Source organism: Anomaloglossus baeobatrachus, chromosome 5 (genome assembly GCF_048569485.1).
Source record: "Anomaloglossus baeobatrachus isolate aAnoBae1 chromosome 5, aAnoBae1.hap1, whole genome shotgun sequence".
NCBI classification, from domain to species: Eukaryota; Metazoa; Chordata; class Amphibia; order Anura; family Aromobatidae; genus Anomaloglossus; species Anomaloglossus baeobatrachus.
This window is the reverse complement of record NC_134357.1, coordinates 64,905,045-64,930,361: the sequence shown is the minus strand read 5'-3', so window position 1 is coordinate 64,930,361 and position 25,317 is coordinate 64,905,045. Positions and strand designations below refer to the sequence as shown.

The 25,317-nt window shown below is 51.6% G+C and overlaps 1 protein-coding gene across 5 annotated transcripts in view; it reads left to right on the top strand.

The window, feature by feature from the left end:
- The window catches only part of IDE (insulin degrading enzyme), a 206,533-nt gene that overhangs the window by 96,445 nt on the left and 84,771 nt on the right, over positions 1-25,317 (top strand). For all 5 annotated transcript variants that reach the window (XM_075348567.1, XM_075348566.1, XM_075348564.1 and 2 more), the window contains exons 9-11: positions 11,830-11,921; positions 21,774-21,854; positions 23,858-23,961. In XM_075348567.1, the coding sequence (XP_075204682.1) occupies positions 11,830-11,921; positions 21,774-21,854; positions 23,858-23,961 (277 nt within the window). The remainder of the gene's footprint in view (positions 1-11,829; positions 11,922-21,773; positions 21,855-23,857; positions 23,962-25,317) is intronic.

The following is a 25,317-nucleotide window of genomic DNA, read 5'->3' as shown; positions in this document are numbered from 1 at the left end:
CTTGGCAGGAGACCGGTCTCCATCCGCAGCCCTTCAGGATCCTGCTGGACCGGAGAACTCATCCCCAGGGACTGGGAACCCTGCGTCTCAGCAAGCTAAGTACCTGAGACGGTTATATATGGGGGTCCCTTGTACTTTATTGTTGTGGGAGAGTGTGCTGAGTGATTTTTATGACATTTCCGGCGGGTTCTCTGGCTGTCGCCTGAGAACCGCGCCGATGGTGCCTGCGTGCCGGCCGCACCGCTCAAATTTAGGCCCCGGCTTCGCCGGAGGCCTACTTTCGGTTTCACTGCCCTCGCATGTCATTCATGCAGAGGGACAGCGCGGCTCCGCCCAGCGGCCGTTCTACAAAGGGGAGAGACACTCCTCACTGAGTACATGTCTCCTCCCCTGTGAATCTCTTTGGCCCTCCAGATCCCGCTCTCAGAGTGAGTCCCGCCCCCTCTCTTCACTCCGGTGGCCACTTTCTCAGCGTTTTTCCCTGCGATCACCACTGGTCTGCAGCACCCCTGCTGAGGTGCTTGGGTGTCCGGGCTTCGGGATCTGGAGGGCACACAAACCGCTCCAGCGGTCTGGTAAACCACAACCTCTGGTGGTGGACCTTCTGTATATACTCTCTGGGGGTCATTCTGGCAGAGCCCCCACTCCAGCAGCATGTCTCACACGAGGAGCAAGGCTCCAAAGCTGTTTTCAGTATGCACTGCATGTAGGCTCCTACTGCCGGAACCAAGCACCTATCCACATTGTGATGCCTGCTCTAACCCGACGATGTCTCTGCCTGAAATCGCACCCCCAGGGGTCTCTCAGGCTGCTCCGGCTCCTGTGGCTGAACCCCTGGCTTGGGTAGAATCCTTAACCAGGTCTATCTCCCAGTCTTTTGCTGACTCCATGGGACATATGTCCAGGACTCTGCTGAGCATGCATCAGCCCCCGTCGCAGGGTGCCTCTGCTGCTAGGTCTCTCTCAGGACCGGAGCTCAGAGGATTCATCATCTGGTCCCAGGCGCCGTCCTTCTAAAAAGAGACGCAGGGCTCCCTCTCCTTCGTCCCGCGGCTCGGTTTCAGAGGCTGACTCGCAGGATGAGGAGGATGCCTTTACTGGGGGCTCGGAGACTACCTCAATGTGCCCCTTTGTTCTGTCCGAAGGTCACTCGGATATTAGTGATTTGATTGCGTCCATTAATTCTGTACTGGATCTCAATCCGCCAGTATCAGAGGAACAACCTTCTCTGGCAGAAAAGCACCAGTTTACCTCGCCTAAGAGGACAAGGAGTGTGTTCTTTAACCACTCCAGTTTTCAGGCCGCTGTGACCAAGCCCAGGGCCTGCCCTGACAAACGCTTCCCAAAGCGTGGTTCTGATGACAGTTTCCCCTTTTCCACCTGAGGTGGTCAAGGAGTGGGCTCATTCACCAAAGGTAGACCCCCCGGTGTCTAGACTCTCAGCCCGGACCGTTGTATCAGTGGCTGATGGCACCTCGCTTAAGGATTCCACAGACCGACAGGTTGACCTTCTGGCCAAATCTGTATTTGAGGTGGCAGGGGCCTCGTTCTCCCCGACTTTTGCAGCAGTGTGGGCTCTCAAAGCCATCTCTGCTTCTCTGGAGGAGATGCATTCCCTCACTAAGGAATCTATGCCCTGAGATGGTTGCCTTAACTTCCCAAGCTTCGTTTTTTTTCATCCTATGCCATGTCTGCCATGCTGGAGGCTTCTCACCGCACTGTGGTGGCTTCGGCTAATTCCCTCGCTATCCGCAGGACCTTGTGGCTTCAAGAGTGGAAGGCAGATGCTTCGTCAAAGAAGTACCTTGCGGGGCTCCCTTTTGCTGGGTCCCGGCTGTTCGGAGAACAGCTGGATGAAATTATTAAGGAAGCTACTGGCGGGAAGAGTACTTCCATGCCACAAACCAAAACCAGGAAACCTGTCCAGGGTAGCAATCCAGTCGAGGTTTCGTTCCATTCGTTCCTCCAACTGGTCGTCCTCTAAGCCCTCGGCCTCGTCCACGAACACTGCCAAGGACCAAAAATCCAGCTGGCGCACAAAAGCGCGTCCACAGAAGACCGCAGGTGCTGCTGCCACTAAGGCAGCCTCCTCTTGACTATCTGGCCGAGCCAGCAACGTCCTTGGTCGGTGGCAGGCTCTCCCACTTTGGCGACGTGTGGTGTTAACACGTCTCCGATCAGTGGGTGCGGGATATCATCTCCCACGGCTACAGGATAGAATTCTCTTCCAGCCCGCCAAACAGATTTTTTCTGTCAACTCCCCCCTGCTCCAAAGCCGCCGCCTTCTCTCAGGCCGTGGCATCCCTGCAGGCCAACGGAGTAATTGTACCGGTTCCCGCCCGGGAACGGTTCAGAGGTTTCTACTCAAATCTCTTCCTTGTCCCCAAAAAGGACGGTTCCTTCTGGCCCATCCTGGATCTCAAGCTTCTCAACAAGCATGTTCAGGTGCGGCATTTTCGCATGGAGTCTCTGCGATCAGTCATTGCATCAATGACCCGAGGGGATTTCCTGGCATCCATCGACATCAGAGATGCCTATCTGCATGTGTCAATTGCAGTTTCACACCAACGTTGGCTACGTTTTGCAATCGGAGAGGAACATTTCCAATTCGTGGCTCTCCCCTTCGGGTTAGCCACGGCCCCTCGAGTATTCACCAAGGTCATGGCAGCAGTGGTTGCGGTTCTGCACCTCCAGGGGTTGGCAGTGATTCCTTACCTGGACGACCTTCTAGTCAAGGCTTCATCCAGCGCAGACTGTCAGCGGAGTGTCTCGCTCACTCTCGCCACTCTAGCCCAATTCGGGTGGCTTGTCAATCTGCCCAAGTCCACTCTGACCCAGAGGCTCACGTACCTAGGGATGCAGTTCGAGACTCTGCCGGCACTTGTGAAGTTGCCCTCAGTCAAACAGCAGTCCCTCCAACTGGCGGTCCGCGCTCTGCTGAGGCCCCGCCGTTATTCCATCAGGCACCTGATGCAGGTGCTGGGTCAGATGGTGGCGTCAATGGAGGCTGTTCCCTTTGCCCAGTTCCATCTGCGTTCACTGCAGCTGGACATTCTCCGCTGTTGGGACAAGCGGCCTTCCTCCTTGCACAGGTTAGTGGCTTTGTCGCCACAGACCAGGAGCTCTCTTCAGTGGTGGCTTCGGCCCCTCTCTCTGTCTCAGGGGCGCTCCTTCCTGACCCCGTCCTGGGTGATTCTCACCACGGTTGCCAGTCTATCCGGCTGGGGAGCGGTATGTCTCCACCACCGAGCGCAGGGCACTTGGACTCCGTCCGAGTCAGCCCTTTCAATCAATGTGCTGGAAACCAGAGCTGTGCTTCTAGCTCTCCTAGCCTTTCACCACCTGTTGGCGGACAAGCACATCCGAGTCCAGTCAGACAACGCGACAGCAGTTGCCTACATCAATCACCAAGGCGGGACACGCAGCCGCCTGGCAATGTTGGAGGTACAACGCATCCTTCAATGGATGGAGGACTCCAATTCCACCATATCCGCAGTCCACATCCCAGGCATGGAAAACTGGGAGGCAGATTATCTCAGCCGTCAAACCGTGGACAGTGGCGAGTGGTCCCTGCATCCGGCAGTGTTTCAGTCAATCTGCCGCAAGTGGGGCACTCCGGATGTGGACCTAATGGCGTCCCGTCACAACAACAAGGTTCCGGTTTACGTGGCGCGCTCCCACGATCCTCAGGCCTTCGCCGCGGACGCTCTGGTTCAAGACTGGTCCCAGTTTCGTCTGTCCTACGCGTTTCCCCCTCTAGCTCTCTTGCCCAGAGTTCTGCGCAAGATCAGAATGGATTGCCGTTGAGTCATTCTCATTGCTCCGGACTGCCCCAGGCGAGCTTGGTACCCAGACCTGCTCCATCTGTCCGTAGAGGTGCCGTGGCATCTTCCGGACCGTCCAGACCTTCTCTCACAAGGTCCGTTTTTCTGCCAGAATTCTGCGGCTCTCAGATTGACGGTGTGGCTCTTGAGTCCTGGATCTTGACGGCTTCTGGTATTCCTCCTGAAGTCATCTCCACTATGACTCGGGCTCGGAAGTCTTGATCTGCCAAGATCTATCACAGGACTTGGAAGATTTTCCTGTCCTGGTGTCGCTCTTCCGGCCTTTCTCCTTGGCCTTTTTCCTTGCCGACCCTTCTGTCTTTTCTGCAGTCCGGTCTGCAGCTGGGATTGTCCCTCAACTCTCTCAAGGGACAAGTCTCTGCTCTGTCAGTGCTGTTCCAGCGGCGTATCGCCCGGCTGGCTCAGGTCCGCACCTTCATGCAAGGTGCGTCTCACATCATTCCGCCTTACCGGCGGCCCTTGGATCCCTGGGACCTCAATTTGGTTCTCACGGCTTTGCAGAAACCCCCCTTTGAACCTCTTAGGGAGGTTTCTTTGTTTCGTCTTTCACAGAAAGTGGTCTTTCTAGTGGCCATAACTTCCCTCAGGAGAGTCTCTGATTTAGCTGCGCTCTCTTCGGAGTCACCTTTTTTTTGTTTTTTCATCAAGGCAAGGTGGTTCTTCGTCCGACTCCGGACTTTCTCCCTAAGGTGGTTTCTCCTTTCCACCTTAGCCAGGACATTACCCTACCTTCCTTTTGTCCGGCTCCTGTTCATCGCTTTGAAAAAGCGTTGCATACTCTGGATCTGGTGCGGGCGCTCCGGATCTGTGTCTCGCACCGCTGCTCTTAGGCGGTGCACCTCTTTTTGTGCTAACCACAGGTCGGCGTAAGGGTCTCTCTGCTTCTAAGCCGACCCTAGCCCGTTGGATTAGGTCGACCATTTTGGATGCCTACCTGTGTTCTCAGGTGCCTCCCCCGCCGGGGATCAAGGCACACTCGACCAGAGCTGTTGGTGCCTCTTGGGCTTTCAGGCACCAGACTACGGCTCAGCAAGTCTGTCAGGCTGCCACTTGGACTAGCCTGCATACCTTTTCAAAGCACTACCAAGTGAATGCTCATGCTTCGGCAGATGCGAGTTTGGGCAGACGCATCCTTCAGGCGGCTGTCGCCCACTTGTGAAGTTAGGCTCCGCCTACTTCTCAGTTTTTCTGTTTATTCCCACCCATGGACTGCTTTGAGACGTCCCAATGTCTGGGTCTCCCATAGGAACGATAAAGAAAAAGAGAATTTTGTTTACTTACCGTAAATTCTTTTTCTTATAGTTCCGTATTGGGAGACCCAGCTCCCTCCCTGTTGCCTTTTGGCAGTTTTCTTGTTCCGCGTGTTATCACCTGCTGTTGTCGTAGACAGAGACTTCGGTTGTTCCGGTTCTTGTTCTGTTTTTACTTGTGGGTGGCTATTCTCCTTCAGCTTGTGCACTAAACTGGCTAGATCTGGTTCTCCAGGGGGTGTATAGGCTCAGAGGGAGGAGCTACACTTTTTAGTGTAGTACTTTGTGTGTCCTCCGGAGGCAGAAGCTATACACCCAATGTCTGGGTCTCCCAATACGGAACTATAAGAAAAAATTTACGGTAAGTAAACAAAATTCTCTTTCTTTGTCGCTCCATTGGGAGACCCAGACAATTGGGTGTATAGCTTCTGCCTCCGGAGGCCACACAAAGTATTACACTTTAAAAAGTGTAACCCCTCCCCTCTGCCTATACACCCTCCCGTGGATCATGGGCTCCTCAGTTTTATGCTTTGTGTGGAAGGAGGCACACATCCACTCATGCATTCTCATACTAGTTATGTCGGTTGGAAGAAAAGAGGGCCCCCACGGGGCCCCCTGCATGTTCCCTTCTCACCCCACTATGTCGGCTGTGTTGTTAAGGTTGAGGTACCCATTGCGGGTACAAAGGCCGGAGCCTCATGCCGTCTCCTTCACCATCCCTTAGCGGCTCTGGGAGAAGTGGGATCCTGAACTGTCATCCAGTTGCTGGGACCGTGCTCCCTCCGCAGCCCCTGTGGGAATCTGCCGGACCGGAGTATATTCATCCTCAGGGACCGGGCCCTGCAACTCTAAGGTACTCTGTGTCCCCATTGGTGAATGTGCAGGAGCACACCTTCTTCCCGGACGCTGCGGCAGCTGCTGGATTTTGGAGACCGGCGGACTTCCGCGCCGACCGTGCCTGCTTGTCGGGCGCGGTCTCAAATTTAGTCCCCGGCTTCATCGCGGCCTAGTCACAAAAATCCCGCCCCCGGGCCTGCCTGTCAGGGGTAAGGGCGGGACTGCCGACCTGACGTCGGATGTGAGGGCTGGAGCATCCTGCATGTTTCCTCCCCCCTCACTGATCACTGTGGGGACCCCAGATTCCCGCACTTTCCTGGCGCCGCCCACGGCTCCACTCCTCCCCTGAGATCTCCGGCAGCCATTTTTTGGGCATTCTGCCGGTGGAGGATTCTCAGGAACAGCTCTCACAGCTCCAGGGGACCTAAAGCTGGGAATCTGGAGGCACACACTCCGCTTGTTAGCGGTCGGTAAGCCACACCGGTCACCCGGTGCTGGTCCCCCCTAGGGTGCCGGAATAGATACGTATTTATATATTTCTGTTCGGTCGGGCTGTATACCCTGTTTTTGCCCATATACCCTCAGTGATCATTCTCCTAGGAGACAACAGCATGTCGTCCACAAGGAGCAAAGCTGTTAAGGCACAGGGGGTTTTTGCGGCCTGTACCTCTTGTGGGGCTATGTTACCTGCGGGTTCCACCTACCCTCACTGTGAGCAATGCTCGACCCCTGTTTCACTTGCTCAGCCGGAGCCTCGGTCACTAGTGGGCCCCTCGGCTCATGTAGACCCCCCCTGCTCCCCCTGTTCGCCTCTTTTTCTGAGAAACTCTGAGTCACTTTCACAATCCATGGCTCAGTCTATGGACAAATGGTCTGCCAAGCTGCTAGAAGCTTTGCAGTCCAGACCGGTCCTTACACAGGCCCCGGCCCCTGTTGGATCGTCACCTCCAGGCCCCTCTCGGCCCGAGCCGCAGCGCGCTCCCAGGTTGGGCCCTAGGTCCCACGCGCAGGACTCCTGCCAGGACCACAGTCCTAGTCGGGCTAAGCGGGCTCGCTGGGAATCTTCCCCGACTTCTTCACGCTGCTCGGGTTCCCAGCTTGAGGACTCTCTGGAGGACGAGGCGGACGTCGCAGCTCAGGGTTCTGACCCTGACGTCGCCCTTAACCTTGATACACCTGAGGGGGACGCATTAGTGAATGATCTTATCTCGTCCATCAACCAGGTGTTGGATCTCTCTCCCCCGCCTCCTACTGTGGAGGAGTCGGCGTCTCAGCAGGAGAAACACCAGTTTCGGTTCCCCAAACGTACACGTAGTGCGTTCTTCGATCACTCTAACTTCAGAGACGCTGTCCAGAAGCCCAGAGCGGTTCCGGACAAGCGCTTTACTAAGCGCCTCTCTGACACTCGTTACCCCTTTCCCGCTGAAGTCGTTAAGGGGTGGGCTCAATGTCCCAAGGTGGATCCTCCAGTCTCTAGATTGGCGGCTAGATCTGTGGTATCGGTGGCAGATGGCTCATCGCTAAAGGATGCCACCGACAGGCAGATAGAGCTCCTGGTGAAGTCCATCTATGAGGCCACGGGCGCGTCCTTTGCCCCGGCCTTTGCAGCCGTGTGGGCACTCCAAGCTATCTCGGCTTGTCTGACTGAGATTAATGCTGTCACACGTAATTCTGCTCCGCAAGTTGCGTCTTTGACTTCTCAAGCGTCAGCTTTTTCTTCCTACGCCATGAACGCAGTCCTAGACTCGGCTAGCCGTACAGCTGTGGCATCCGCTAACTCTGTGGCAGTCCGCAGGGCCATGTGGCTGCGCGAATGGAAGGCAGACTCGGCCTCCAAGAGGTTCTTAACAGGTTTGCCATTTGCTGGCGAACGCTTGTTTGGCGAACGACTGGATGAGATTATTAAGGAATCCAAGGGAAAGGACTCATCCTTACCCCAGTCCAGACCTAAGAGACCTCAACAACGGAAAATACAAGCGAGGTTTCGGTCCTTTCGTCCCTCCGCCAAGCCCCAATCCTCTTCATCCAGCAGGCAGGAGAAAGGCCAGAGGAACTCCTATGCGTGGCGGTCCAAGTCACGCCCCCAAAAGGCCGCAGGAGGCACTGCCTCCAAGGCGGCCTCCTCATGACTCTCGGCATCCCCTAACCGCATCCTCGGTCGGTGGCAGGCTCTCCCGATTTGGCGACGCCAGGTGGCCACATGTTCAACACCGATGGGTGAGAGACATTCTGTCTCACGGTTACAGGATAGAGTTCAGCTCCCGTCCTGCGGCTCGTTTCTTCAGAACCTCTCCGCCCCCCCCGCTCAGGCCGACGCACTTTTTCAGGCGGTGGACGCTCTGACAACAGAAGGAGTTGTGACCCCCTTTCCCCTTCAGGAACGTGGTCGCGACCTCAAACTGCTCAACAGACATGTGAGAACCAGACAGTTTCGGATGGAATCTATCCGCTCGGTCATCGCCTCGATGTCACAAGGAGACTTCCTAGCATCGATCGACATCAAAGATGCTTATCTCCACGTGCCGATCGCACCCGAACATCAACGCTTCTTGCGTTTCGCCATCAGGGACGAACACCTTCAGTTCGTGGCATTGCCTTTCGGCCTGGCGACAGCCCCACGGGTGTTCACCAAAGTCATGGCATCCGTCGTGGCGGTCCTACAGGGCCACTCGGTGATTCCCTTCCTAGACGATCTCCTAGTCAGGGCCCCTTCTCGGGTGGCGTGTCAACACAGCCTTACAGTCGCTCTGACGACTCTCCAGCAGTTCGGGTGGATCATCAACTTCCCAAAATCCAAGTTGACACCGACCCAATCACTGACTTACCTCGGGATGGAGTTTCATACACAGTCAGCGGTAGTCAAGCTACCGCGAGACAAGCAGCTTTCTCTGCAGGCAGGGGTGCAATCACTTCTTCTTCGGAGTCAGTCACACCCCTTAAGGCGCCTCATGCACTTCCTGGGGAAGATGGTGGCAGCGATGGAGGCAGTGCCGTTCGCGCAATTCCATCTCCGGCAGCTCCAATGGGACATTCTCCGCAAATGGGACAGGAGGTTGGCTTCCCTCGAGAGGAACGTCTCTCTTTCCCTTGCAACCAAGACGTCACTTCAGTGGTGGCTCCTTCCCAATTCTCTATCGCAGGGAAAATCCTTCCTACCCCCAACCTGGGCTGTGGTCACCACGGACGCGAGCCTGTCAGGGTGGGGAGCGGTTTTTCTCCACCACAGGGCTCAGGGAACATGGACTCCGAGAGAGTCTTCCCTTCAGATCAATGTTCTGGAAATAAGGGCAGTGTATCTAGCCCTCTTGGCTTTTCAGCGGTGGCTGGAGGGCAGGCAGATCCGTATCCAGTCGGACAACGCCACTGCCGTCGCATACATCAACCACCAAGGCGGCACTCGCAGTTGTCAAGCCTTCCAGGAAGTCCGGCGGATTCTGCAGTGGGTGGAAGCCACAGCCTCCACCATCTCCGCAGTTCACATCCCGGGCGTAGAAAACTGGGAAGCAGATTTTCTCAGTCGTCAGGGCATGGATGCGGGGGAATGGTCAATGCACCCAGAAGTGTTCCGAGAGATCTGTCGCCGCTGGGGAACGCCGGACGTCGATCTCATGGCATCACGGCACAACAACAAAGTCCCGGCATTCATGGCACGGTCTCAGGATCACAGAGCTCTGGCGGCGGACGCGTTAGTTCAGGACTGGTCGCAGTTCCGACTGCCTTATGTATTTCCTCCTCTGGCGATGCTGCCCAGAGTGTTGCGCAAGATCAGGTCCGACTGCCGTCGCGCCATTCTCGTCGCTCCAGACTGGCCGAGGCGGGCGTGGTACCCGGATCTGTGGCATCTCACGGTGGGTCAGCCGTGGGCGCTTCCAGACCGCCCAGACTTGCTGTCACAAGGGCCATTTTTCCATCTGAATTCTGTGGCCCTCAACCTGACTGTGTGGCCATTGAATCCTGGCTCCTAGCGTCTTCAGGGTTATCTCAGGATGTCATTGCCACCATGAGACAGGCCAGGAAGCCAACGTCCGCCAAGATCTATTACAGGTCTTGGCAAATCTTCTTATCCTGGTGCTCTGATAACGGTTTCTCTCCATGGCCGTTTGCCTTACCCACTTTTCTTTCATTCCTCCAATCCGGAATGGACAAGGGTTTGTCACTCGGCTCTCTCAAGGGCCAAGTATCGGCGCTCTCCGTATTTTTTTCAAAAGCGTCTAGCCAGGCTTCCGCAGGTCCGCACGTTCCTGCAGGGAGTTTGCCACATAGTCCCACCTTACAAGCGTCCGCTGGAGCCCTGGGATCTTAACAGGGTGCTAACGGCTCTTCAGAAACCACCTTTCGAGCCGCTGCGGGATGTCTCTTTATCACGTCTTTCGCAAAAGGTGGCCTTTCTAGTGGCAATTACATCACTCCGGAGAGTGTCTGAGCTTGCAGCGCAATCATGCAAAGCCCACTTCCTGGTGTTTCACCAGGATAAGGTGGTTCTGCGTCCGGTTCCGGAATTTCTCCCTAAGGTGGTATCTCCTTTTCATCTCAATCAGGATATCTCCTTACCTTCATTTTGCCCTAATCCAATTCACCAATGTGAAAAGGATTTGCACTCTTTGGATCTGGTGAGAGCACTCCGGCTCTACATGTCTTGCACGGCGCCCCTGCGTCGTTCAGATGCGCTCTTTGTTCTTGTCGCTGGCCAGCGTAAGGTTTCGCAGGCTTCCAAGTCAACCTTGGCTCGGTGGATCAAGGAACCGATTCTCGAAGCCTACCGTTCTTCTGGGCTTCCGCTTCCTTCAGGGCTGAAAGCCCATTCTACCAGAGCCGTGGGTGCGTCCTGGGCATTGCGGCACCGGGCTACGGCTCAGCAGGTGTGTCAGGCAGCGACGTGGTCTAGTCTGCACACTTTCACGAAACACTATCAAGTGCATACCTATACTTCGGCAGACGCCAGTCTAGGTAGGCGAGTCCTTCAGACGGCGGTTGCCCACCTGTAAGAGGAGGGCCGTTTCGGCTCTTATTGAGGTATTCTTTTACCCACCCAGGGACTGCTCTTGGACGTCCCAATTGTCTGGCTCTCCCAATGGAGCGACAAAGAAGGGGGGAATTTTGTTTACTTACCGTAAATTCCTTTTCTTCTAGCTCCTATTGGAGACCCAGCACCAGCCCCTGTTCCCTTCGGGCTGGTTGTTCTTTTGTGTACACATGTTGTTCATGTTGAATTGTTCTTTTGGTTCATGGTTCAGTTCTCCGAACATCCTTCGGATTGAATTTACCCTATACCAATTCATAAGTCTTCTCCTTCCTGCTTTTGCACCAAAACTGAGGAGCCCATGATCCACGGGAGGGTGTATAGGCAGAGGGGAGGGGTTACACTTTTTAAAGTGTAATACTTTGTGTGTCCTCCGGAGGCAGAAGCTATACACCCAATTGTCTGGGTCTCCCAATAGGAGCTAGAAGAAAAGGAATTTACGGTAAGTAAACAAAATTCCCTTCTTTTTAATTATTTTCTAGAACGTTTCAAAAATCCATGTTTGACTCGAAATTGGTCTTAATCCGTAGCTGGCTTCTGCAGCACGTATATGGAGCTTTACATAATTCGTAAACTAACCATAGACCTTTTTTGCAACAAAAAAAAATAAAATCTGTGCCTATCCCCTATAACTGCTCCCTCTAACTTGTATCAGTCTTAGGTTTCCATCTATTTGTCTTTTCTAAACAGCAGCAATAAGCGCAGATAGAATTGATACCAACGCTGTGTAGAGCGTGACCCTGCACTTGGGACATGTTCAATATCTATTGCATTTTGTCTAGATTTGATCCTTGATGAAAGCAGTTTGTTTTCCTATAATATACGGCTATGTATACCTTGAGTACTTACTATAATGTATTTTTTGTTCTTTATCTAGTGCATGTGGATGATATTATATTCCACATGTTTCAGTACATCCAAAAACTCCGCACAGAAGGCCCTCAAGAATGGGTTTTCCAGGAATGTAAGGTGAGTGTCCTCTAATGACCATTGTCTACTTTTACCTTAATAGTTGTCATTTGCTTGTCAAACACCAGTATTTACATATTTTAGCAAAAATTAGGTGTTTTTGTTTTTCTGCTGAATTCATTCTATTTTAATGGACTGAAGGTACGAAGACCAGGGCTGCGACTAGTGCATATTGGAGAAAAGTGCTTGCAGTGTCACCAGGCCTCCATGCTGACATCTCTCGTCCCCCACTCCCTTTTTCTCTCCCATTCTATTACACATACTGTATTTTTCAGATTATAAGACACACATTTTTTTCCTCCCCAAAAATTTGGGAGGAAAATGAGGGGTGCATCTTATAGTGTAAATGTAGCTTACCATGAGGTGGAGAATGGGGGCTGCGGTGGGTGGGGGCTGTGCTGGCTGCAGTGGGGGCTGTGTGGAGCAGGACGGTGCGGCGGGTGAGACGCTCTGTTGGTGGTGCGGGCTTCAAATAATGGTGACCGGAGTCGGCGTGTGCGCAGATGGAGCTCTCTGATCAAGATCATATCTGTGCACGCCCCACCTCTGTCCCATTGATCTCCCAACCAAAAAATGGCCCCCCGAGGTGGCGCGTGCACAGATGAGCTCTCTGCTTGTCATTGAGCAGAGAGCTCAATCTGCACACGCGCCGACTACAGGCGCTATTTCTTTAAAGCCAGCACCGCCGACAGAGCATCTGTAAATCTACAGCTAAGAAGTGCTGATATTGTAACACCAGATGGACGAGCAAAGTATATAGGGAATATACACTCCCCTATTTAGGTTGTGAACGTCACAACCACTGATAAGCATAAGATAATGGCGTCTGCTGCAGCCCCACGTGGATGATCATTCAAAATGGAGAGAAGGGGTTAATGCCGCGCATCAGCCAAATGACATTGTATAGATGTTGATGAATAAATATCTTTCCTTTAATTCATCGGTCTACGTGTTTCGAGGTATAAACCTCTTCCTCAGGACCAGTACATGAACAAAAGCCTGATCCTAAGGAAGAGGTTTATACCTCGTAATGCGTAGACCGATGAAATAAAGGAAAGATATTTATTCATCATCTATACAGTGTCATTTGGCTGATGCGCGGCATGAACCCCTTCTCCTCTCCATTTTGAATGACAGAGCATCTGACACACTCCCTGCACCGCCCTGCTCCACACAGCACAGCCTCCACCGCAGTACCTGTAGCATCACACTGCTTTTAGGTGGTGATATGCCACTAGTGGTGCCAAAATATAAGCATTTCTTCTTTGTTTGATGGCTTGTGACTATCCATCTTCCTCTTGATTACATTCCAGAGGTTTTCAATGGGGGTCAGGTCTGGAGATTGGGCTGGCCATGACAGGGTTTTGCTGTAGTAGTCCTTCATCCACACATTGATTGACCTAGCTGTGTGACATGGCAGATTGTCCTGCTGGAAAAAACAGTCCTCAGAGTTGGGGAATGTCACAAACCACCGGGGGGGTCACTCAGAAATCCCCCGCGCTGGCTACCAGTACGTCACAATCGGGGGGTAACAAGTGGGGGTCACCCCTCCTTTATACCTCCCGACCGACAGACAGAGCACGTGACGCGCTCTCTAGCGCCCCTCTTATAGTCAGGCCAATTATGGAATTGCCCGACCATAAGCAAGGAGGCCGCTATACTACTTATGCCGATTATTGAAGGGTCCCCGGTGAGAGTAAGGTATATATTCCCCCGACCTCCGCGGGCGGAATATATAAAATCTCCCCGAATCTCACTGGCCTCCCCACAATAATCCTTGGCACAATTCGCTGCCACCAACCGATTTACGGTAACTATTAGCCGAACACACAGACGTGGGATTCTAGATCGAGATAACAGAACAGCCCAAGATTAATTATATAATTTAATCAGCCTAAAGCACACTAGAAACTACAATATATACAATAGGGAATCTACAGAATATACATATGTCAGAGTACAGTTACAATCAAAGCATGGGTTACAAACAGGCATACACAGTTCCAGCAGTTACCTTGTTGCGTCTGGCCACAGGGGGGCGCTGTAGACCAGGTTTCCAGGAACTCCCTCACAGGTCTTTCCCAACCAGGCCCCCGAGCAGAAGAACACTGGAAAATGGCCGAAGTAGGGTTATCAACCTGGGCAGATCCAGGTCCCCTCCTACCTTAGTGACCTCACAGGGAAGCACTGCCACTCCCCCTGCATGGATCAGAATTATCCAGCAAAGGGGATATTGGCCATAACTTTGCCTGGGAGCGTCGTAGGCAGACGCCAATGCTCTCATTGTGACAGTTATGAATTTAGCTACAGAACGAGGGGACTCATGACCTGTCTACGAGTTCCCATATGGCTGATATCACGCCTGGGGTATTTCCCAAGCTCCCCCTTCCATAAAAAAGGTGTGCCAGCATCGTCCGCCTGCGCAAACACCATTTTTATGGTTGCCATATTTATCGGAGATATGGCTTGCGAGATATGAACCATTTTTTACTGGAGTCGTTCTGTCTGGCTACTTCCAAGCCTTGCTAATGAGATACAACTCTTGTTACAGGGTGACGGCAGGGAGTCATCCTGGGTCCATTGTCCTCACATCATCTCATCTCCATATCAGAGGAGATGGCTGTTGGAGGTGTAAGTGGGATGTGACACCTTCACAGATGCTGGACATTTGAGAACAAGAAGGGAGGGGGGGGGGGCACTGCCAGGGAGTGATGAGAGCAATTATGACTTCTAGTCATAATTCCTCTTCATATCCCAGGATTTACCTCACACCTCCCCCCTTTTGAGGGCGCTAGGGGGCAGCACACTCCGGTGTTCCCCCGTGCGCCCGTCCGCGACCTCTCCTTGTCGGGACAGCCCGTCTGCGTTACCGTGGTCACGGCCCCTTTTGTGGCGAATGGTGAAGTTGTATTGCTGGAGCGCAAGGCTCCATCGCAACAATCGCCCATTCGTCCCAGAGACGGTGTGCAACCAGCTGAGGGGATTGTGGTCCGTCTCCACGATGAAGTGGCGCCCGTATAGATAGGGTTGCAGACGCTGCAGGGCCCACACTATGGCCAGGCACTCCTTCTCCATTGTAGAATAGGCCACTTCCCTTGGTAACAGCTTCCTGCTCAGGTACAAGACTGGGTGCTCTTGGCTCGCAGAGTCCACCTGGCTGAGCACCGCACCGAGGCCGAAGTCACTGGCGTCGGTCTGTACTACAAACGGCCGCGTGAAGTCGGCTGCCTGTAGCACGGGCGGGCTGGACAGGGCGTCCTTTAGGGCCCGGAAGGCTGTCTCGCAGTCCACTGTCCAATCGACTGCAGAGGGCAGCTTCTTCTTGGTGAGGTCCGTCAAGGGCTTTGCCAGGCTACTATAGCATGGAACAAACCTCCTATAGTACCCAGCGGTCCCCAAGAAGGACATCACCTGCTTCTTGGTCCTGGGGGTGGGCCAGGATGCGATGGCCTCCACTTTCTCAGGCTCGGGCTTCAGCGTTCCCCCACCTACCCGGTGACCGAGGTACTGGACCTCGCTCATGGCCAGCTGACACTTTCCCGGCTTGATGGTCAAACCTGCCCGGTGGATCCGCCTGAGCACCTGTGCTAGATGCTCTAGGTGGTCCTCCCAGGTGGGACTGAAGACGGCAATGTCATCCAGGTACGCGGCCGCGTACCCTTCAAGTCCCTTGAGCAGGGTGTTGACCATCCGCTGGAAAGTGGCAGGGGCATTCCTCATCCCGAATGGCATCACCGTGGACTCGTACAGTCCAAATGGGGTAATAAAGGCAGAGCGTTCCCTGGCCTTGCGAGTCAGGGGGATCTGCCAATATCCCCGGCTCAGGTCCATGATGGTCAGGTACTGAGCCCCGGCCAACTGATCGAGCAGGTCATCGATGCGTGGCATTGGGTACGCATCGGCGACCGTGACAGCATTGAGCCCCCTGTAGTCCACGCAGAACCGAGTGGTTCGGTCCTTCTTAGGGACGAGGACTACAGGCGAGGCCCAAGCGCTGTTGGATGCCTGGATCACCCCCAGCTCCAGCATCTCGTCAATCTCCTGGCGCATGTGTTGCTGCACCTCCAGGGAGACCCGATATGCTGAACGCCGGATCGGGGGATGATCCCCAGTGTCCACGTGATGGACAGCCAAGTCAGTCCTTCCGGGCTGGTTGGTAAACAACCCCCGGAAGGGGAGGAGGGTGGCCCACAGCTGGGACCGTTGGTCCTCCAAGAGCTGGTGGCCAACCTCCACATCCTCAATGGATCCGCCTGCCCTAACCTGGGCTAGCATATCCAAGAGGGTTTCCGCTTCTCCCTCCTCGGGCAGGTTGCACACGGGGAGCGCACATGCCTCCCGCTCATGATGTGCCTTCATCATGTTCACATGGAAGGGCTTTCGCCTTCCACGGGCGGGGTCCAGGGTGACCAGGTACGTTACAGGGTTGAGCTGCTGGTACACGAGGTATGGGCCTTCCCAGGCTGCCTGAAGCTTGTCCTGTGGTACGGGGACCAGTACCCACACCTTTTGACCCACTTGGTAGGTCCTCTCACAAGCGTTCTGGTCGTACCAACGCTTCTGATCGGCCTGGGCTTGAGCCATATTGTCGTGTACCAGTTGCGTCAAGGCCTGCATTTTGTCCCGGAAGCGCATGACATACTCGATGACCGACACTCCAGGGGTGGCCAAATCCCCTTCCCAAGCCTCTTTCACCAGAGCCAGGGGGCCCCGCACACGTCGCCCGTACAGGAGCTCAAACGGTGAGAATCCTGTTGAGGCCTGTGGAACCTCCCGGTAAGCAAATAACAGGTGTGGGAGATACCGCTCCCAGTCACGCCCATGGGAGTCGACCAACATCTTAAGCATCTGCTTTAAGGTGCCATTGAACCGCTCGCACAGGCCATTAGTCTGTGGATGGTACGGGCTGGCCACCAGATGTCGCACCTGGACTTGCTTACAGAGGGTCTCCATCAGCTGGGACATGAATTGGGTCCCCCGGTCGGTGAGCATTTCCTGGGGAAAACCCACTCGGGAGAAAATCTCCAGCAATGCGGTGGCCACCTTGTCAGCCCGAATGGACGACAAGGCCACTGCTTCTGGGTACCGGGTGGCATAGTCAACTACCGTCAGTATGAAGCGTTTCCCGGAGCTGCTGGGGATGGCCAGCGGGCCGACCAGATCCACAGCCACCCTCCTGAAAGGCTCATCGATGATTGGCAGAGATACTAGTGGGGCTTTGGGGTGTGGCCCCGCCTTCCCCACTCTCTGACAGGTTTCACACGAACGGCAGTAGGCAGCCACATCGGCCCCCATTTTTGGCCAGTAGAAATGCTGGTTTAACCTGGCCTTGGTCTTAGCGATCCCTAGGTGTCCGGCCATCGGAATCTCATGTGCGATCCGCAACAACTCCGTCCGGAACGGATAGGGTACCACCAACTGTCGGTCCCTGGGCCACGCCTCCGGTGAACCCTGCTGGACCGTGGCCCGGTACAGCCGTCCTTGGTCCCAGACCACTCGCTCCGGGTCCGAGTCCGAGGGAGGCTGTGCCGCCTGCTCCTTGAGAGCTTTCAGGCTGTCGTCAGCTTCTAACGCTGCCTGAAACCCCTGACTAGATGTGGCCAGAATCGACGAGACTGTCACATCTTCGGTCAGTACCCCGGGACCTGTGTCCTGGCCTCCACCTGACTCGGCTGCCACTTGGTCAGAAGGGGAAGAGCTATCGGACCTCCGGGAGGCCCCTTGGCTTCCAGCACTCCCACTGCGGGTGACAGCGGCCACAGCCGCTGCGACCGTGGGTCGTGCCTGCTCCTCCTCCGTTCCTGACCAAGTCGCCGGTTCAGGCAGACCTACCTGGCTTCCTGACACCCCGGTTGTGGGGGAACCCTGCACCGAGATCTTACCTGGGAGCACTTCCGCTCCTGGACCGGCCCCAATCTCACCTGCCTGTTCCCCCTCTGCAGCAACAGAACCCCGCTGTGAAATCTCTGGGGACCCCACATTTGCTGTGGTAGCCCCCACCCCACACACTGGTCCTCCCCCTGCAGCACCCTGCTCTCTGCTTATCCCTGCAGAGGGCAACAGATCCCAGCTCACAGGCTGGTTACTTGTAGAGGCATGGTCACACCTTTCTCTGACCCCCTCCCCTGTCACAGCTGCAGCTGAGTGTGTGTCTATGGTGTCTATGCAAGCAGAAATATCAGAGTTCACTCCCTCCTCCCTTACATCATTCATAGATAACACATTAACATTGTCCGGAGGCACGTCAGCACTGGCTGAAGGTTCAGCCTTTGGGGCGGGGCCAAACTGGGAGGTTATTTGCCCCAAATCTGTCCCAAGTAGCACGTTTGCAGGGATCCGATCAGTTACCCCCACCTCCCTCACCCCTCGCCCTGCGCCCCAGTCCACATAAATGTCAGCAACAGGCAGCGCCGGGTCAATGCCTCCAATCCCGGAGACAGCGAGGGTTTTTCCAGGGATCAAGTCTTGGGGGGACACCATCTCAGGCCGCACCAGAGTCACCTCCGAGGCGCTGTCTCGCAGTCCTATGGTCACAGACTGGCCGACGGTGACAGGTTGGAAGCTGTCCAGGGACCTACCACCACCCCCACCCACACAATACACCTTGGGCGGCCCTTGGGACGGGGACGGAGCCGGGGCCTTGGGACGCTGAGGGCACATGGCCTTGAAGTGTCCAGGTAGGTTGCACTGGTGGCACCGTCTTGGTTCCGCCACGGGCCTGGAGAGGGGAGTTGAGGGGGACACCCCCTGCAGTCTAGGGGCAGGTGGGGCAGTCGCAGAATTCATCTTACCCCCTCTCCAGGTGCTGCTGGTGGCCGCTCTCCTGGCCTCAGGGGCCCGGTTGTTGGTGTAGTCATCGGCAAGGGCAGCTGTAGCCGTGGACCCCTTTGGCTTCTGGTCTCGGATGAACTGGCGGAGATCCTCAGGGCAGTTCCACAAGAGTTGCTCCGTGATGAACAAGTCCAGGATCTCCGGTCCGGTGGAAAGCTGCAGGCCTTGGGTCCAGTGGTCGGCAGCTCGGGCAAGTGCCCGCCTGTGGTCAGCCCAGGAGTCCTTTGGTCCCTTCTGTAGGCTCCGGAACTTCTTGCGGTAGGACTCTGGAGTGAGGTTGTACTGTTGGATCAGGGCCCGCTTGATGGTGTCGTAGCCCTGATCTGCCTCAGCAGGCAAGTCCCCAAGGACATCCAGGGCCTTACCCCTTAAACGGGGGGTCAGGTATTTGGCCCACTGGTCCTTGTCCAGATGGTGCTGCAAGCAAGTCCGTTCAAAAGCAGTCAAGAAAGAGTCCAAGTCTCCATCCTTCTCCAGCACTGGGAAGTCCTCAACACGGACCTTTGGAAGTTTGGTGTCTTGAAGGTCACGTGTGGCTGATGAGGGCCGGAGCTGAGCTAGCTGCAGCTGGTAGTCACGCTCTGCCTGTCGCTCTCGCTCTCGCTCTTCACGCGCTGCTTGCCGCTCCGCAGCCTCACGCACTGCTTGCCGCTCCGCAGCCTCAGCATCACGCGCTGCCTGCCGCTCTGCCCTGTGCTCTGCCAGGAGTCCCTTGTAGCCCTCCTGGTCTCCAGCCTGGAGAAGGGCCATAGCCATTTGAAGAAGGCTATCCGAGCCTCCCAGGCTCGGTGGAATGGCACGTGGTGATCTGCGGCACGCTGCAGAGCTAGGCGATTCACTGTCCCTTTCAGAGCGGAGGGCTGGCATCTGGCTCGTTGAGGAACCTTGGGTGAGCTCCTCCTCTTGTCCAGCAGTGCCCGGTTGTGCAATGTCCTCTGCGGAGCTGTTTTCTGGCGTCGAGCTCCTGGAGGACTCGTGGGCAACCTCCTCATTACTGCCCACAGCACCGTCCTCCCTCTCTTCGGCTCCTGCTTTAGCATTGGCCAGTTGCATAGCTCTGCTCCTGGTGCCATCAGCCATTCTTGCAGACTTTTGGTCACTGACACAGAACTGACACCTGATGCCTCCACACACCTTACAGTATCTGCACTCTGACACTCTAGTGTTGAGCTAGTCTGAAGACCCCAGCAGCCACAGCTGCTGCAGGCAGTCTTTAGTGTCTGGGAGTATGGGTCTCACACTCACACACACTATTATCTCGATCCCACCGCTTGCCACCAATATGTCACAAACCACCGGGGGGGTCACTCAGAAATCCCCCGCGCTGGCTACCAGTACGTCACAATCGGGGGGTAACAAGTGGGGGTCACCCCTCCTTTATACCTCCCGACCGACAGACAGAGCACGTGACGCGCTCTCTAGCGCCCCTCTTATAGTCAGGCCAATTATGGAATTGCCCGACCATAAGCAAGGAGGCCGCTATACTACTTATGCCGATTATTGAAGGGTCCCCGGTGAGAGTAGGGTATATATTCCCCCGACCTCCGCGGGCGGAATATATAAAATCTCCCCGAATCTCACTGGCCTCCCCACAATAATCCTTGGCACAATTCGCTGCCACCAACCGATTTACGGTAACTATTAGCCGAACACACAGACGTGGGATTCTAGATCGAGATAACAGAACAGCCCAAGATTAATTATATAATTTAATCAGCCTAAAGCACACTAGAAACTACAATATATACAATAGGGAATCTACAGAATATACATATGTCAGAGTACAGTTACAATCAAAGCATGGGTTACAAACAGGCATACACAGTTCCAGCAGTTACCTTGTTGCGTCTGGCCACAGGGGGGCGCTGTAGACCAGGTTTCCAGGAACTCCCTCACAGGTCTTTCCCAACCAGGCCCCCGAGCAGAAGAACACTGGAAAATGGCCGAAGTAGGGTTATCAACCTGGGCAGATCCAGGTCCCCTCCTACCTTAGTGACCTCACAGGGAAGCACTGCCACTCCCCCTGCATGGATCAGAATTATCCAGCAAAGGGGATATTGGCCATAACTTTGCCTGGGAGCGTCGTAGGCAGACGCCAATGCTCTCATTGTGACAGTTATGAATTTAGCTACAGAACGAGGGGACTCATGACCTGTCTACGAGTTCCCATATGGCTGATATCACGCCTGGGGTATTTCCCAAGCTCCCCCTTCCATAAAAAAGGTGTGCCAGCATCGTCCGCCTGCGCAAACACCATTTTTATGGTTGCCATATTTATCGGAGATATGGCTTGCGAGATATGAACCATTTTTTACTGGAGTCGTTCTGTCTGGCTACTTCCAAGCCTTGCTAATGAGATACAACTCTTGTTACAGGGTGACGGCAGGGAGTCATCCTGGGTCCATTGTCCTCACATCATCTCATCTCCATATCAGAGGAGATGGCTGTTGGAGGTGTAAGTGGGATGTGACACCTTCACAGATGCTGGACATTTGAGAACAAGAAGGGAGGGGGGGGGGCACTGCCAGGGAGTGATGAGAGCAATTATGACTTCTAGTCATAATTCCTCTTCATATCCCAGGATTTACCTCACAGGGAACATTGCCTGAGCAGAAGGAAGAAACTTTTTTTCCAGGGTAACATTGTATGCGGCATGATTCATGCATCCTTTTCATAGTTTAATCTGCTGTATATCCGACTTGAGCAGATATCTGCTGATCAGTGGGGGTTTCAGGTGTAGGTGGCCTCCCACCAAGACGCCCATGACAAGTTTGCTTGCCACAGACAACCCCTTATAATAATAATAATGCTTAGACATTTCAATTCTGGCAAGTTGGTGTACCTGCTGCAACATAATTTTGGAAACTTGACCTTGTTTAGTTACATGAGGACAATATATTTTTGTACAATTGATTGTACATCATTGAGATTCTGACTTGCTTGTGTAGCATAATGGCACATGGTCTCTGCCTTCTCTCCCAAGACCTGATGGGTTTTTTACTTTTATCATTTTTATTTTAGGACTTGAATGCTGTTGCCTTTCGATTTAAAGATAAAGAGCGTCCACGTGGCTACACATCTAAAGTGTCTGGGCTACTACATGTACGTTGTACAGGTATTTTTATTGCACATTATGTCCATGAACATATGGCTTCATTATCAATCAGAACGTAGAATTACCCAAAACTAGAAAAGTTGTCAAAATCCTGTCCAACCCTTTGCACTGTATATCCATGTACAATCTACATATCCAACCCATCATCCTCCTTCTCAATAGTCCTGAGACTTTAAATCATACAGCTAATTCTGGACCAGGAGGCGTCAATATTAAGACTCAACAATGACCATCTTATTACACCTGGGTAACACGTGACCTCACAGAAGACAAAGGCTGGAGGCCCCATACAGTCATACAGCGCACAGCTATCTGTGTATCTCTAATTCCATCAGGCACAAGAACGTTGTTTTGCAAATGTTTAATTTCATTGCAATTACTGAATGGTTTCAGGAATTGTATTAATTACGGTCTTCCAAGTATTTAACAAAAGCCCCCAAAAAAAGTAGACCTACAAACCAATCCATATATATTGCCCCACTTACAGAATTTGTCATCAGAAAATGTTGATTGTTTAAATATGGTTTTATTTTTAAAACATTATTGACAATTCCATTTTTTTTCCCATAGTATGACCTTTTTTAATGTAAAATATGTGAATCTTGCAATTTTCACAGTGGCTACGGTGTTTTGTTGTTGTGTGGTTTTTTTTTTATTTTTTTATTTTTAATTTATTTAAAACTTTAATGTTTCATAAAATGCATATGTACATTAGCCACAATGAATTGGGCCCTTTTGTATTGAAGGGGCTAATGAGCGTGTGCAAAGGTCTTGTGCAAGTGTGATCACACCTCTTGTCATTAGTGGATCCAGTGTTATCAACTGTGTATAGAGGTGTTGCCTTTCATTGTAATCCTGGAAAAGGGGGGGGGGAAAAAACCTGATGTAATTATCGTGTGTGTATATGTGTGTGTGTGTATATATGTATGTATGTGTAATATATATATATATATATATATATATATATATATATATATATATATATATATATATATATATATATATATATATATATATATATATATATATATATATATATATATATATATATATATATATATATATATATATATATATATATATATATATATATATATATATATATATATATATATATATATATATATATATATATATATATATATATATATATATATATATATATATATATATATATATATATATATATATATATATATATATATATATATATATATATATATATATATATATATTATATTATATTTTATATATATATTATATTTTTTATATATAATATATATTATATTATATTTTTTTACATAAAATGTGTATAATTTGTTTGATTTTTTTTTTTTTTTTTTTTTTTTTCTAATGTGTTATCAATAAATTTGCGATTTATAGCAATACTTGTGGAAAGCCTGGGTTGTCTGCATAAACCTATCTGGACGCTATATATTTCACAGCTGAAATAGGGGTGGTAAATTTCGTGCCTCTGCTCCTCTCTTGCAGTAGTTTTCATAACCTCCACCTTTCTTTTGCTTAAATGGTGACAGCGCTCTGGGCATTGTGACATCTGAAGTCTTTTTTTTTTTTTTTTTTTTTTTTTTTTTTGTGTGATTCCTTTGCATTTCTTCCCACATTCCCAAGGCACAAACACTGGAAGAATGTAAAAACTCCATGCAGATGTTGTCAGATGGCAATGTAGGACCCTAGTGCTGCTAACCACTGAGTCAAAATGCTGCCAAAAGCTATGTGCACCTCAAATCTGACATAAAAAGACTTTTGCAAAATCACAATTTACTTGCATTACTTGATGTTGGGCAAAAATGTAGGGACTTCTACTATTCTCAAACCATTTTACATCAGCACTACCAAAATGTTGCATTGTTATTCTCGTTTACCTCTCTACGGACAACCTTGTCATTGATGTCATATAGTTCACTGTTTGTTGTCTTTCATTTAAAAATGTGTATACATTTTTTTTTTTATATTTTTTTTTCCTTTTTAGTATTACCCTCTAGAAGAAGTTTTGGCTGCTGAGTATTTACTAGAAGAATTCAGACCAGACTTGATAGAAATGGTGCTCCATAATCTTAGGCCAGAGAACGTCAGGTAAGTTCGCAGGTAGAAAGTTTCCAACCCCTTAGACTGTGTGCACACAGTGCATTTTTATTGTGTGGTGTGCGCCTGGTTGAGTGCAGATTTGTCACAAAACTGCCAGTAAAGTCAATGAGGATCCTGCAAGTTTGTACCCATGTTGAATATTTGCTCCTTGCAGGTTTGGTGCAGAAAATCTGCAGCGTGTCGGTGTTTTCAGCATATTTTTTTTTTTTTTTTTTTATAATTCAATTGAAAAACACATGCAAAAAAACTTTGTTTTTTGATCTGCGTTTTTCCTGCCAAGAGATGCAGAAATTTCTGCAACCAGATACTCAATGTGTGCAGATGCCCTAAAGAGTCATGACCTAATAAGTGAGGCAGTGCGCTTGGTGATGTGAGGCAGTTCTATACCCTTTTTATGGTTTCCTGTTGTGAATACATTTGGACTAGGTTCCAGTTTGGGTTTCCCTCTTGTGGTCAGTGCTGGTAGTGAAGTTTGCTTGCTGAATAGAAACCAGACAGCTGGGGATGATTGGCAATCAGGTTGTTGTGACCGGGCCTATATAAGTGAGTAGTGAGTAGATAAGTTTGGTCTTTGTACCTCTGCTGGTGGTTTCCACATCCTTGTTGTTTTTCTGTTTAGGTACTAAGGCTTATTTTCTATTTTGCCTGTGTGGAGTTGGATCATTCCCTGCTGGGAATGTCTGTGTACCTTGCCTCATATTCTATGTATTTTGTTTTGTCATGCTTGGTACTAATTTCAGTCCCTCCACTATATTAGTGTGTTGTTTGGATCCCAGTAATACAAGAGTACTGATATAGTGGGGGAGAGTCAGTGTGGGCTCAGTATTTTTCCATATCAGGCATGTTGGTTCTTTTTCTAGGGTATTGCACGGCTGAAAACAGTGCGCTTTTCTGTCCTTTCCTATTTAGTTTAGGCCTCATCTTTGCTGAATCTGTTTTCTACCTGTGTATTGTGTTTTCCTACATCACCATTCTCTTTATATGTGGGGGGCTATCTATATCTTTGGGGACTGCTCCGAGGCAGATTAGCCTTTCCTATATTTCTCTCTGTAGGAATAATTAGTTCTCCAGCGGTGTCCAGGTCATCGTAGGCACGTCCCACGGCTATTTCTATTTGTGTGTTAGTATTAGGCAGTTCGCTGAGATTCCAACCACTCTGGTAACATTCTGGGTTTCCTAGTTAGTTATTTTTGTCCTTTTTCGGATCATCCTCGGTCACTGAATCATACGTTTTCCCAGATTCTGCTACTTGACATGTAGGAAAACATTGCAATCTATACTGTATCCCCTTTTAGATATGATCAGATGTTTCTCGGCTTATGACAAACGCATTTTTACACCATA